Genomic DNA, 12,090 nt, shown 5'->3' with positions numbered 1-12,090 from the left:
CTCTGTTTCACCCACGCGTGTCCTCGATTTCCCCTCGTGTCCGTCCCCCTCCATCCCCCGATTTCACATCGCAGACTCCGGCTCCATCCTCACCGTGTCGTTTCCCCATCTCCCCTCCCCCCGTCCCCATCCTCCCCCCCTCCGTCCGTTCCCGGTGTTCCGCTCTCGAGGGCCGGTTGTTGTGCGGCCCGAACTACATCCACCCATATCCGCGAACGGCGAGACAGCGACGGGGGCGTGTGTTGGTCGGGGGCGCTCCCCCTTCAAGACACAAAGAGTTTTCTCCCCCCGCTTCGTTCCGCGCCCTCGGGGGCTCGAGGAATGCGGGGGAGAGAGAGGGGGGGGTCGGGTGCGGGTGGGGGGGGGGTGGACCCGCGGGTGGGGAGGGGGCAGCGCGGGGGTGCGGGTTTACAGCGGGCGGGGGGGGTGAGGTGGGGAGGGTCTTTTCTCTCTGTCTGTTCTTTTTTTTTCCCTTTTTTTTTATCCCTCCCTCTCCGAGCTCGTTTGTTGTCCCCTCACACTCACACACACACAACTCCACACACACACTCCCAACCCGCCCCATCCCCTCCTCTCTCCCGCTCGCCCCCCCGGCCCCCGCACGGCTCCCTCACTTTTGGTGAGCATTTGCCGAGCCTGCTATCTCAGGGATTAATGGAGAAGGAACGGACGGCTTCGGGATTTGGGACTGTTTCGGTGGGAGCGCAAGACCAGAGCCCTGCTGCATGGATGACGGGGCGCTGCAGGCTCGCCTGGACCAGCTCTGCTTGCTGGGGCTACGCGGGAACCTTCCTCCTCCTCCTCCTCCTTCCCGCCGCGGTGTCTGGTGGAGGACGCAACAACAACAACAATAACCTCCGCCGCCGCCTCGCGCAGCGCCGCCGCCGCGACCCGGCGCGCCGCCGCCGCAGAGCCGCAGCCAGCCGCCCGGCCGCTCTCCGCCTCCCGGCCCCGAAGGGTCGTCGGCGCGGGCGTTGGGGGCGGCGGGCCAAGTTGTGCGCGCTGTACAAGTAGGCCGAATGCGCTCAAGCAGCAGCTCCACACCACCGGAGGTGCGTGCCGTGCCCAGCTCCGAGCACGTGGCGAGATCGTGGGCGACAAGGTTGAAGCGGCGCGCGTGGGGTCGCGCGTGGGGGGGGGGGGCGGGGGGGGGCTTCTTTTGTGCCGGCCGCGCGCCGCTCGCAGCGTCGTTCGGAGGAGGGGGGTGGGGGTGCCGCCGTGGGTGGGTGCTGTGGGAGGGGTCGGCGAGTGGGTGTGGGCGGAGGTGGTGTGTGCGGGGTCGCTCCGTCGCGCGCGCTCGGACAGGCCCCGCAACGCTCCGCCCGCAAGTGCGGCGTGGGTTGGGGGGGCGGGGTCGCGCGTGGCGGTGGGAGTGACGGGTGGGTTGGGGGGGTCTCTTATGTCGAACCTCCGAGCTGCCCCGCGCCGCCCGCATTGTTTCGGACCCAAGGGGGCGGGCGCCGGGGCGGAGGTTCGGGCGGACGACGCGATGGTTGCGGGGTTGGGGTGGGTGGTTCAAGGCGGTGGGCGCAGAGTCGACGGTCGGGGTGTTGCGGGGTCCCTTTGTCGAAGCGGCGCTCGGACTATCTCGCGCGTCCACATCAACCCTCGCTTGTTGGGCTTCAGGGGGCACGGGGGGGGTTCGAGCCGGGGGTGGGGGCAGCGGGTGGGGTGAAGCTTGAGGTGTGAGTGGGGGGGTCACGGTGGGTGCCGGGGGGTCATTATATGGGGGTGCCGGGTAACTATTCGTCCCGCGCCGCCGCCCATCGGCATTGTTTCCCCGTGGTACGGGGTCGGAAGGGGTGGGAGGGGGGGCGGCTCGGACTTTTTTGTGGGTCGTTGTGGGGGGGGGGGGGTTTGGTCGTGTGGGGGTCCGTGTGGATTCAACATCCATTAGGAAGTCAAGCCGCGTCCGTCCTCAAAACTCCCCCCCGCGCCGCCGGCCCCGCTTGGCTCTTCCCATCCCGCCGCTCCCCCGCCCGCTATGAAAGCCGGCAAGGAGGGAACGAGACGCACTCCGGATACCGACGGGCGGGAAGATAATCCCCTTGTAGGGTGTCGCGGCCGGCGCTGGGCGGGGGGGTTGGGTTGGTTTGGTTGGTTGTGCTGGCTTGGTATGCTGTGAGTTGGGGCTCCGGGAGCGGGATTCGGATCAGCGCGCGGGTGGAACTCGGTTCTTGCGCTAAGCGCTGGTGGCCTCGCGCTCGGCGTGCCCGTCCCCGTGGGGGTGGACAGCCACCGTTTGTTCTCATCCGGCTCGCGCGGAGCGAGTGGATGGGAGGAGGGTTTAAAATCGTGGCTGTGTCTGTGCGAGATGACGCGCTACACAACCGCACCCACCGCGCCACCCCACCGCTCCACGCGTGGGGCCGCAGGCTGGGAGGGGGGGGGGGGATTCGGACATTTCGTGGGGTTCGTGGAGGGGGAGAAAATGGAGCCGGGGGGGGGCGGGGGCGGGGTGGAGCGGAAAGTCGGGAGCTGTCGCGGCTCCTGGGCATGGGGGTCGGGGCGTGCGGGGGGGTGAGGGGGGTAGTGGGGCTGTGGGTGGGGGAGGCCCTGTCAGCGGGGGGACACGAGGGAGAGGGAGGCTAGCGACGCATCGCTGCATCAGAAACAATGGGGCCGGGGCACGATTAGCGGCGGGGGGGGGCTCCGGGGGGGGGGGGTTCGGTTCGGTTACCACCTGAGAACTGTGGAGGGGGGCAGCGCTCAGCGCCGCGGGGGGGGGGCACCGAGCGGGGCTTCCCTTTGTTTGGGAAAGTTCAGGAGGGGAGGAGGGGCCGCGGGGATGGGGGAGATGCTGCCCGGGGGTCCCTGCTCGTTGCCCCCCCCCCCCATTGGGTCCCAGTGCCGCCCCATTCTGGGGGCCGCGTTTGGGGTCAGCCCAGGGACCCTTCCACCATCTTTGTGTCCGTGGGGGCTTCCCCACATCTGGGAGGTGTCAGCAGCCGGGTCAGGCCGTGCCCCACAGCATCCCCTGCTCTGCAGGGTGGGGAGATCCCGGCACCCCACAGCCCCCCCCACGATCCGGTGGGTGGGGGGGGCAGATTCCCCACCTCGTTCACACCGTGGGGAGGGGGGAGAAGCGACACCCAAGTGGAAGTTGTTGAAGGTTTTAAGCGGCCGCAGGGCGCAGTTCTCTTGGTTGTGCTCTGTTCGCTCCGTTCCTTCCTGGGGGGTGATGTGGGTCCCCCCCCCGGAACTGGAACTGGGGCAGAGCTCTGGGCCTGGGCCCCTCCCGTGTGCCCCCACACAATACGGTGCCACCAATGGGAGATTCCCTTGGCGGTGCTGGAGGGGTCGATGGGCGCTCGGCCGCGGGTCGGCTCCAGGTATTGGGGTCATTGTGGCTGCAGAGTTTGGTCGGGGGGCAGGTTTGGTTGTGGGGGCTCTGTTTGGTCTGGAGGCACCGCAGGAGCTCACTCAGCTTCAGCTCGGTGCCCTCAGTTTGGGTTGAACAGGGGCTGCATTGACCGTAGGCCGCGTTGGCTGTTGGCCTCGGAGCACCCATAGAACACAGCGGGCGCTGGGTGCACCGGGCTGACCGCGCTCACCGTGGGCTCTGCTGACCATGGAGCCCGTTGGCTGTAGACCGTGTTGACCATGGACTGCACTGACCGCTCACATTGACACCCCGCAGGCAGTGTTCACCGTCACTGTGTTGGCTGTAGAGCACGTTGACTGCAGGCCATGGCTGAGCGTGCACCGTGCTGACCACAGACTGGGTTGGTCACAGACTCTGTTGCCTGAGGACCATGTTGGCTGCACATCACGGTGCCTGCAGCGCTCGTGTCAGTGCGTGGAGTCACTGGGATACCATTGGGACGGGTGCTGAGCTCAGGGGCTGTTGGGGATTCTTCCAGCCTCAGTGACTCTGTGGCTCCCAATGGTGCTGGGGGCTGCGGGGGCTGCACCGGGACAGCGGGGAGCCCTGAGGGGGGGAGCTCAGTGGGTTCGGTGGGAGGCCCATGGAGCTGCTGGAATGGGGGGCTGGAGGGGAGGAAAGGGGAGGGGCAGTGGGAGCAGTGGGAGCAGTGGGGCAGTGGGAGCAGCGGGAGCAGTGGGGCAATGGGAGCAGTGGGAGCAGTGGGGCAGTGGGGCAGTGGGGGCAGTGGGGGCAGTGGGGCAGTGGGAGCAGTGGGGCAGTGCCGTGGGGTGATGTGTGCCCTCCTCCCCCTGCTCAGACCGAGGTGAGCGGGGGCTGGAGGGGGTTTCACCTCCCCCTGTGCCCTCGTTGCTCAGACTCTGGCTGCCCGTGGCTGCGTGGTCCCAGCGCTGACGTGGGCTCCGCTCCGTGGTTCCATCCCCTCCATCTCGTGGGGCCGAGCTGTGGGTTTCCCAAAGCCTGGAGCCAAAGCACCTGGGTGCCTGGCACGTGGTTTGGGGTGAGACCCAGCTGTGCACCCCGGGCTGTGCGGGCGCTGCTGGGGAGGCTTTCTGCCCACGGACCTTCCCTCTGTCCGGTGGTGCCGCTGTCACCAGCGCCCGGACCCGGAGCCGCCCTTCGGCGGAGCCTCCATCCCGTTGTCAGTGGCCGGAGCTCCGCAATGGGAGCATCGCTCCTTCCAGGTGAAGCGCAGCGCTGGCCCCTCCCGGGGGGGCTGTTTGTGGCCCCACAACCGACAACTCCCACCGGCTTCAGTCGGTCCCGGGGAACCGGGGGCTCCGACCGCAGCTCCCGGCCCCGCGGGGCGCTCAGGGGGGCGCGGGGCGTTCACACCGACCCTCGCTCCGCGGCGGCGGTTTGTGGGTGTGAGCGGAGCCGCGCTCGGTGTCGGCCCGTCGTTACGAAGCGGTTCCGACGGTCCGTCCCAGTTTCCTCCGGGGAAACGCGCGGCGCCGCGGGAGCCGCTTCGACCGGAGGTGGGAGGAGAAAATGGGGCTGGGAGGGAAACAAAGGGAGCTGCGGGGACACGGCGCCGAGCGGCGCTGGGGATGCGGGAGCCCAAATGTAGGGCAGGGGGGGAGCGCGCCCCCAACCCCCGCCCGCGGTCCCCGCCCTCGCCGCCGCCTTTGTCTGCCGCTGTCCCACCATCCCCCCCCTGGCCCCACTCGTGTGTTGCGGTCGTATCACGTCGCGTGGCGTCGCGCGGGGCCGTGGGCACAACCCACCCACCCGGTGCGGGGCGATGCGGGGCGGTGGGACGCTCACATCCGCCCCCCCCGGCACAAACAAGGCGCCGATTGTCCGCAGGGTCTCGTTCTGTTGGGTTCCGCGTTGGTTTCTCTTCGGTTTCTCGTTTTTAACCCAACTTTCTCCCAAGTCCCGGCGCTGCGGTGGGCGCTCCCTCATCTCCCTGCCGTGCTGAAGGGGCCCCGGTGTCAATGAGAACCACAAACCTTTGGTCTGTGGGTGGTTTTCTGTCCCCCAAAAGGAAGAGATCCACCGTCACGGGATGGTCTGTGATAAGAGGAGCAGTGGGTCCATGGTGGGGGCTGCTCCTGCTGCTGGGACCCACCCAGAGGAGCCCGGACCCCCAGCAGCACCAGCCGCCTGGGATCTGCCCTTCCAGCCCCACTGACGGGAAGGGCTCAGTGGGTCGGAGCTGAATGGGAACCCAATGGAAACGTCTGTAGGAACCACTGTGGGAATGTTGGCACTTCCCACTGCGCCGTCCTGCTGCTGGCATTGGAGCTGTGTGTTCCCATTGGTGTTGTATTGGAGTTGTGTGTTCCCATTGGTGTTGTATTGGAGCTGTGTGTTCCCATTGGTGTTGTATTGGTGTTGTGTGTTCCCATTGGTGTTGTATTGAGCTGTGTGTCCCTGGTGGTGTTGTATTGGTGTTGAATGTGTTACCATTTGGTGTTGTAATTGGTGTTGCCATCGTGTTCCCATTGGTGTTGTATTGGTGTTGTGTGTTCCCATTGGCGCTGTGCAGAGGACAGTCGGGATGTGCTCTGAGGCCTTTCCCCATCACCTCGTTGTAATTGAGCTCCTGTGGAATCCCGTTGGCTCAGTGGAGCTCAGAGCCCAGCAGGGTCTGGGATGAGTTTGTGTGAAGCCATAAGTTGAGGGGACGCATCCCACAGCCCCATTGCCCTGAGCCTTTTAACTCAGTTCTCACTCAGGGGCAGAATTTGTCTCCGTGTCCCAGTTTTCCCATCCCCAGTTTCCTGGGATCTCCGCAGCTGGAAGGGAACCATTGGGACCATCACACGCAGCTCCACCTTAGCGATGTCTCCACCAGATTGATCCACTTGTAGACAGGTTTGGTCACTTCAAGATGAGATTTATCATTTCAAGACCAGATTTAGCCATTTCTAGACCAAATTTTTCTACTTCTAGACCAGATTTAGTTGTTACTAGTCCAAATTTCTGCATTACTGGCCAGATTTTTGCATTTCTAGACAAGATTTATCCATTTCTGAACCAGATTTCTGCATTTCTGTGTCACCGGTGCAGCTCAGGTACTGGTCCCAGTTGTGTCACCATGCTCCGGGTTTGTCTGTGCTTCCAGTGTTTGTGGATCTCAATGAGAAGTGAACAAACGCATCCGATGGCTGAAGTTACAAAGGAGAAATCGCACAGAACACGTTGGGGTCTGCTGTCAGCAGGGAGCAAAAAGGGAACCCAGCAGGAGGGAAGGTGGGAGCACCAGGAGAAGGAGCAGAGTTCTCTGACAGCGGAGGCCAGCAGCGGCCGCCTGGCATCATCCAGCTGTGTCTATGCATCATCCAGCTGTGTCTATGCATCATCCAGCTGTGTCTATGCATCATCCAGCTGTGTCTGCCCTGCCAGGGGGGGATGTGATGGCAGAATTCTGCCCTGTTGCTGCTCCTGGGGGTCCCCTTCTCCTCCCTGCTTTGTGTCTTTGTGCCGGCACTGAACGTGGAGACCCCCGAGCAAAAGTGCATTTGTTGTGTTGGTTTCAGCTCCGCACAAAGAAAATGTTTTGTTAGAAGAAAGCACACACGGAGGGAGTGGGGAGGGGGCAGATTTCGTACAGATTTCGTACTGATGGAGCCATAACGGGCCCCTCCTGCTCTGCTGGGGATGGCGTGGTGCTGGAGGAGGGGGGGGCTCAGCCCTTGGGGTTTCATGGTCAGGGCTGCGATGTGGAGGGGGTGGATCAGATCGAGGGTGGATCAGATCGAGGGTGGATCAATCAGCGCTGCCCTCTGGAAGTTGGGCTGCTCTCCATCCCCATGGGGTCGTTCTCCTGCCCAGCGCGGCGCAGGATCCGTCTGTCTGCCTGCACAAAGCCGCCTTTCCTGTCTGCAGGGCCGCGCAGACCCTCCCTCCTCCTCCTCCTCCTCCTCCCCCCCCTGCTCCTCACACCACCGCTGCACCACGCGTCCTTTTGTCTGCCGCTCCATCTTCCCTTCCTCCCCTCGCTGTGCTCTCTCCCTTTTATTCCCTTTTTGGGGTCCCCCGTTGCAATGCAGACATTGTCCCGTGGCTCTGGAGACCCCACCCAGCCCTGACAGAGCGTATCTACAGCCCTTGGAGGAGGGATTCACGTGAACCCTCCGCCCTCAGGGAGAGCACAGGGGGGTCACCCCCAGCACAGCGACCTCCCCTTTCCCCGGGGGAAACGGTGTCATTTGGTCCATCGTCCTCCACCTGGGGACGCAGACCCCAAACTGTTTGTTCCCATCTTCCCTTTACGCTGTGGATTTGTTCGGTGTCGGTGTCTCACGCTGTGTCATGCCTGGTGTGTGCTGTTCTCTGCTGGAGTTCCCCCATTCCCATCAGCACGGCGCTGCAGATGAGCTGCTCCACAGCAGCTGCTGCAAAACTTTCTTAGTGGAAGCAGCACAGATGGATTTTGGGGTGTGAGCTCAGCGTGGAGCGACGCGTCGGCTGCTGGCTCCGGGATGAGCTTCGGGCTTTGCTTTTTCCACATCACATCTCACATTTCCAACCCGCTGCAGTGTGAGATCAGCACCCCAGGGATGCTCTGAGTGCAGCAGTGTCACTGCACTCAGTACTGTGGGCTTTGGCACAGCTCAGGGCCGGCCTCTCCATAGTGCAGAGCAGGGATGGGTGCTCAGTGTGACAATTCCTGCTGGCTGTAGCAGAGGGGGGAGACAGGACACCCTCCAGCCCCAGCAGCTGCCACGGGACCTTCAGTGAGCAGCGGGGTCTGGTGGGAGGGGGGAGATTGAGCAGTGGGGTTTGGTGGGAGAGGACACGGTGAGCAGCAGGGTTTCATGGTTTGGTGGGAGGGGATGCGTTGTGTGTTGAGGGGCAGCGCATGAAATGGCAGCACCTTCTGGGGACAGTGGGGATGGTGATGGGAAAACCTTCCTCCAGCATCTGGTTACGTGTTCTGCTGCTGGGCAGTCACCTGTTGGTGTGAGGGGGACCGAAACATCTCTGCTGTACTGTGTGGAGCTCAGCCACGGCTGTTTGTTTGGCGCAGGTTTCCAACGGCGCAGGGCTGGTGTTGGTGCGTCCTTCCTGACCCTTCTCTCTTTTCCTTCCTCCTCCAAGGCTGCAAGATCAAAGCTCTGCGGGCCAAAACCAACACGTACATCAAGACGCCAGTGCGGGGCGAGGAGCCGGTCTTCATGGTGACGGGGCGGCGCGAGGACGTGGCCATGGCGCGAAGGGAGATCATCTCGGCGGCCGAGCACTTCTCCATGATCCGCGCATCGCGCAACAAGGCCGGCACCACGTTCGGCAGCGCGCCCACCTTGCCGGGCCAGGTCACCATCCGGGTGCGCGTCCCCTACCGCGTGGTGGGGTTGGTGGTGGGCCCGAAAGGAGCCACCATCAAGAGGATCCAACAGCAAACCAACACCTACATCATCACGCCCAGCCGGGACCGAGATCCCGTCTTCGAGATCACCGGTGCACCGGGCAACGTGGAACGTGCGCGGGAGGAGATTGAGACCCACATCGCGGTGAGGACGGGGAAGATCTTGGAGTACAACAACGAGAATGATTTCCTGTCCAGCAGCCCCGACTCCAGCATGGAGAACCGCTACTCGGAGGCCTGGCGGGTGCACACGCCTGCGCCGGGCTGCAAACCGCTCTCCACCTTCCGGCAGAACAGCCTGGGCTGCATCGGGGACTGCTCGGTGGACCCCGTCTATGAGACGCCGCGGCTGAACGACCAAAACGACTTCAATTACGGTTACCTCTTCCCCAACTATGGCGTCAACAAGCAAGATCTGTACTATGGGGTGCCGGAGTCGGGCGCCCCGATGTGGGCCGGGCAGGAAAACACCAACCCGGTCTCGGTGCTCTTCTCGAAGCAGCAGCGCTCCAGCAGCACCGGAGCCATCCACCCCAACTCGCACCGCTCGCCGTCCTCTTCCATCCAGGAGCCCAACCTCTCCGCCCTGCCCCGGCGATCCCAGGGTGAGCCGCTCCAGGGCTTCTCCAAACTGGGGAGCACCGCTGCTGCCCGGACGTCTGTCTCCAGCAGCCGCGAGTGCATGGTGTGCTTCGAGAGCGAGGTGATCGCAGCGCTGGTGCCCTGCGGCCACAACCTCTTCTGCATGGAGTGTGCCATGCGTATCTGCGAGAAGACCGAGCCGGAGTGCCCCGTGTGCCACGCTGCAGCCACTCAGGCCATTAGAATATTTTCCTAAAGAGACAGAGCCAGGGTGGGGGGTGGGAGCGTGGGTAGGGGCCATGGGGGGGAGGTCCCAGGAGAGAGAAGCGATGGTAATAATAGTAATTAATAATAATAATAATAACGAGACCTGAAGAACAAACGAAGGAAAGAATAAATTAATTTAAAGGAGAAGAAGTAAGGAAAAAATTAAAAAAAAAAAAAGAAAAAAAAGGAAATTATTTTAGGAGCGATGTATGTTATTTTTTACAATAAAAAAACACTAAAGAGCAAAGAGGAGCCAATGCAGAATGGAAGCAAAGAGCGGAGCCAGAAATCGGAGGGGGCGGAGGACGCTCCGCCAGGTGGCGCATCTCAAAGGCAAAGCGCATTTCAGCCACTTCCTTGGGGCTGGGACTGGGGCTCGGCAGCATTGAGGACATGGGGGGTCCCACCAACTCATCATCCCAGGGCCAAATCCCCCACTGTCCTCCCTTTGCCAACCCCGGTGGACTCAGCTCAACTGGGAGCTCCGAAACGGAGAGAAAGAAAGAAAGAGAGAAAGAAAGAGAGGAAAACGGCCGTCGGGGATTGGAAAAGAAAAAGGAGAAACAAAACGAAACAGGAATAATAATAATAAAAAGAAAAAAAAAAAAAAGAAACCACCGACCTCTGGGATCCTGTTGAACGAGGGCACAACTGCATTACCTCAACGATGTGAACGAAAACACAAAACCGCAGCAGCTAAAGACAACGTTCCGTGTTTTCCGTTTTGGGTTGTTTGTTTGTTTTTCTTCTTTTCTTTTCCTTTTTTTTATTAATTTGATGTTTTTCTAAAAAAAAACACAAAACAAAACAACAAAAAAAAAGAAAAAAGGGCAAAATAATAACAATAATAATAATAAACTACTAATAAAAGAGTGAGAGCGATGTCACGCCGGTGATGCCGAAGAAGGGTGGGAAGGAGCTTTGGGCACTGCTGGGTCGATCCGCGTCTTCTGATCCTCTGAGCCACCGCGGAGCGCAGCCGTGCAGCTCCTCCTCCTCTTCCTCCTCCTCCTCCTCCATGCAGGGACGGATCCGTCCGGCGTTGCCGGCATCGCTCACAGGGTATTTCCATACACGGTGCTTTCCTTTCCCTCCCCCCACGCCGGAACCGAAGGGAGACGATGGCGCATCCCGACGGTGAAGCAAAAAACAAACCACAAGAGCCGAATGCAAAACTGGGTTTTACAGAGATATAATTTTGTTGTTGTCGTTTTTAAGCCGGACCAAAAGTTTTGTTACCCGACGCCGAGTTGGGGGGGAATAAAAAGAAGAAAAAAGAATAAAATACAGAAGTATTTCTTTATGGACCGAAACCTCTTCAGCTGTCCGTTGTGTGGATCTTCCTGAGGTTGGCCGCTTTTATATATTCTATTTTTTTCAAACGAAACAGAAAATGATAAAAAAGCAAAAAAAAAAAAAAAAAAAAAAAAAAAAAAAACAAACAAACAAAAAAAAGCAAAAACAAAGAAGAATTGCCTTGTTGGATTGTTGGACATCCTTTGGTCATTTCAAGACTGCTGGTTCCGTTCGCTCCGATCCTTTCGGGGCAGGATGGGCCTGTGGGTCCGCGCCGGTTTGGTGCCCAGTGATGGACGGTCGGCAGCGTTGGGTCTGTGGATGCCGAAATGCCGCAGTGGTAAAGATGAGTGTTGGATTGACCCAGCAAACACCCGAACCCTCCCCACCAACCCCCATGTATGTGTAAATGTGGGCACCACGCTGAGCGAGCGCCTCCATGTATGCATATATCGGTGGTATCTCTTGTTTTCTCCCACCCCGTTTCCTGCCCCTCACGGATCCCAGACCCTGATTCAGAGTTGAACCAATGAGTTGCACAACTCAGCTGAGATGGTTCTACAGCAAAAAAAACCCCAACCCATTGTCACTGAAATCGCTCGTGATTCTTTTCTTTCCCTTGGGTTTCAGGAGACTTTTATCCCATCCTTACGGTTATTCCTGGGGACATCCCCTCTTCTGCTCAGTTTCACCCCCCGGATGTGGGCGGGCGCCGAGCGTTGAACCTCCACCGTTTGGCATCAGTGGTAAAATTGTGACCGTAGGTTGAGGGAGGGGTGGATGCTGCCGCCAGGTTCCGCAATGGATGCTGATGTTTTGGAAAAAGAACAAAAAAGAAACGCTGTGTTGCAGGGATGCTGTTAGGTTGGATGTTTGCTCGCCTCCTCCCCAGAGCTTTCCGAACCCTTTGGTTCCCATCGTGCTGTACTGTGCTCCCAGAGCAGATCGGGATGTGAACACACACCAGGGTGGGCATGGCCATGGCCATGGCCTTCCTAAACCTGGTTCTTGTTCCACGTCTGGCTTTGGTTTGGTCCCCACAGGGGGGTTTTGGACAGCTGGGGACATTACGGTGCTCTGAGCCCTCTGTGCCACCCCCTGCGCTGCATCTGTGCCCCTGGGTTGCGTTGCAGCTTCAATGCAACCATTGGGTTGTGTTGGAGCCCCAGTGGTTGCGTCAGGTCTCCATGGTTGCATTGAAGTGTAATGGTTAGTTGGAGCCCCAATGGTTGCATCGGAG

At 60.7% G+C, this 12,090-nt stretch overlaps 1 protein-coding gene across 1 annotated transcript; it reads left to right on the top strand.

Moving 5' to 3' along the window:
• Positions 1-4,495: 4,495 nt before the first annotated feature.
• On the top strand, positions 4,496-10,812 carry MEX3A (mex-3 RNA binding family member A). Its single transcript, XM_015884269.2, has 2 exons — positions 4,496-4,863; positions 8,438-10,812. Exons 1-2 carry the CDS (start codon positions 4,548-4,550, stop codon positions 9,541-9,543), a joined length of 1,422 nt encoding a protein of 473 aa, XP_015739755.1. The 5' UTR covers positions 4,496-4,547; the 3' UTR covers positions 9,544-10,812.
• Positions 10,813-12,090: the final 1,278 nt, after the last annotated feature.

This window comes from Coturnix japonica, chromosome 25, assembly GCF_001577835.2.
Source record: "Coturnix japonica isolate 7356 chromosome 25, Coturnix japonica 2.1, whole genome shotgun sequence".
In the NCBI taxonomy this organism is placed as follows: Eukaryota; Metazoa; Chordata; class Aves; order Galliformes; family Phasianidae; genus Coturnix; species Coturnix japonica.
The sequence above is the reverse complement of the archived record's forward strand: the minus strand, read 5'-3'. Positions and strand labels throughout refer to the sequence as shown.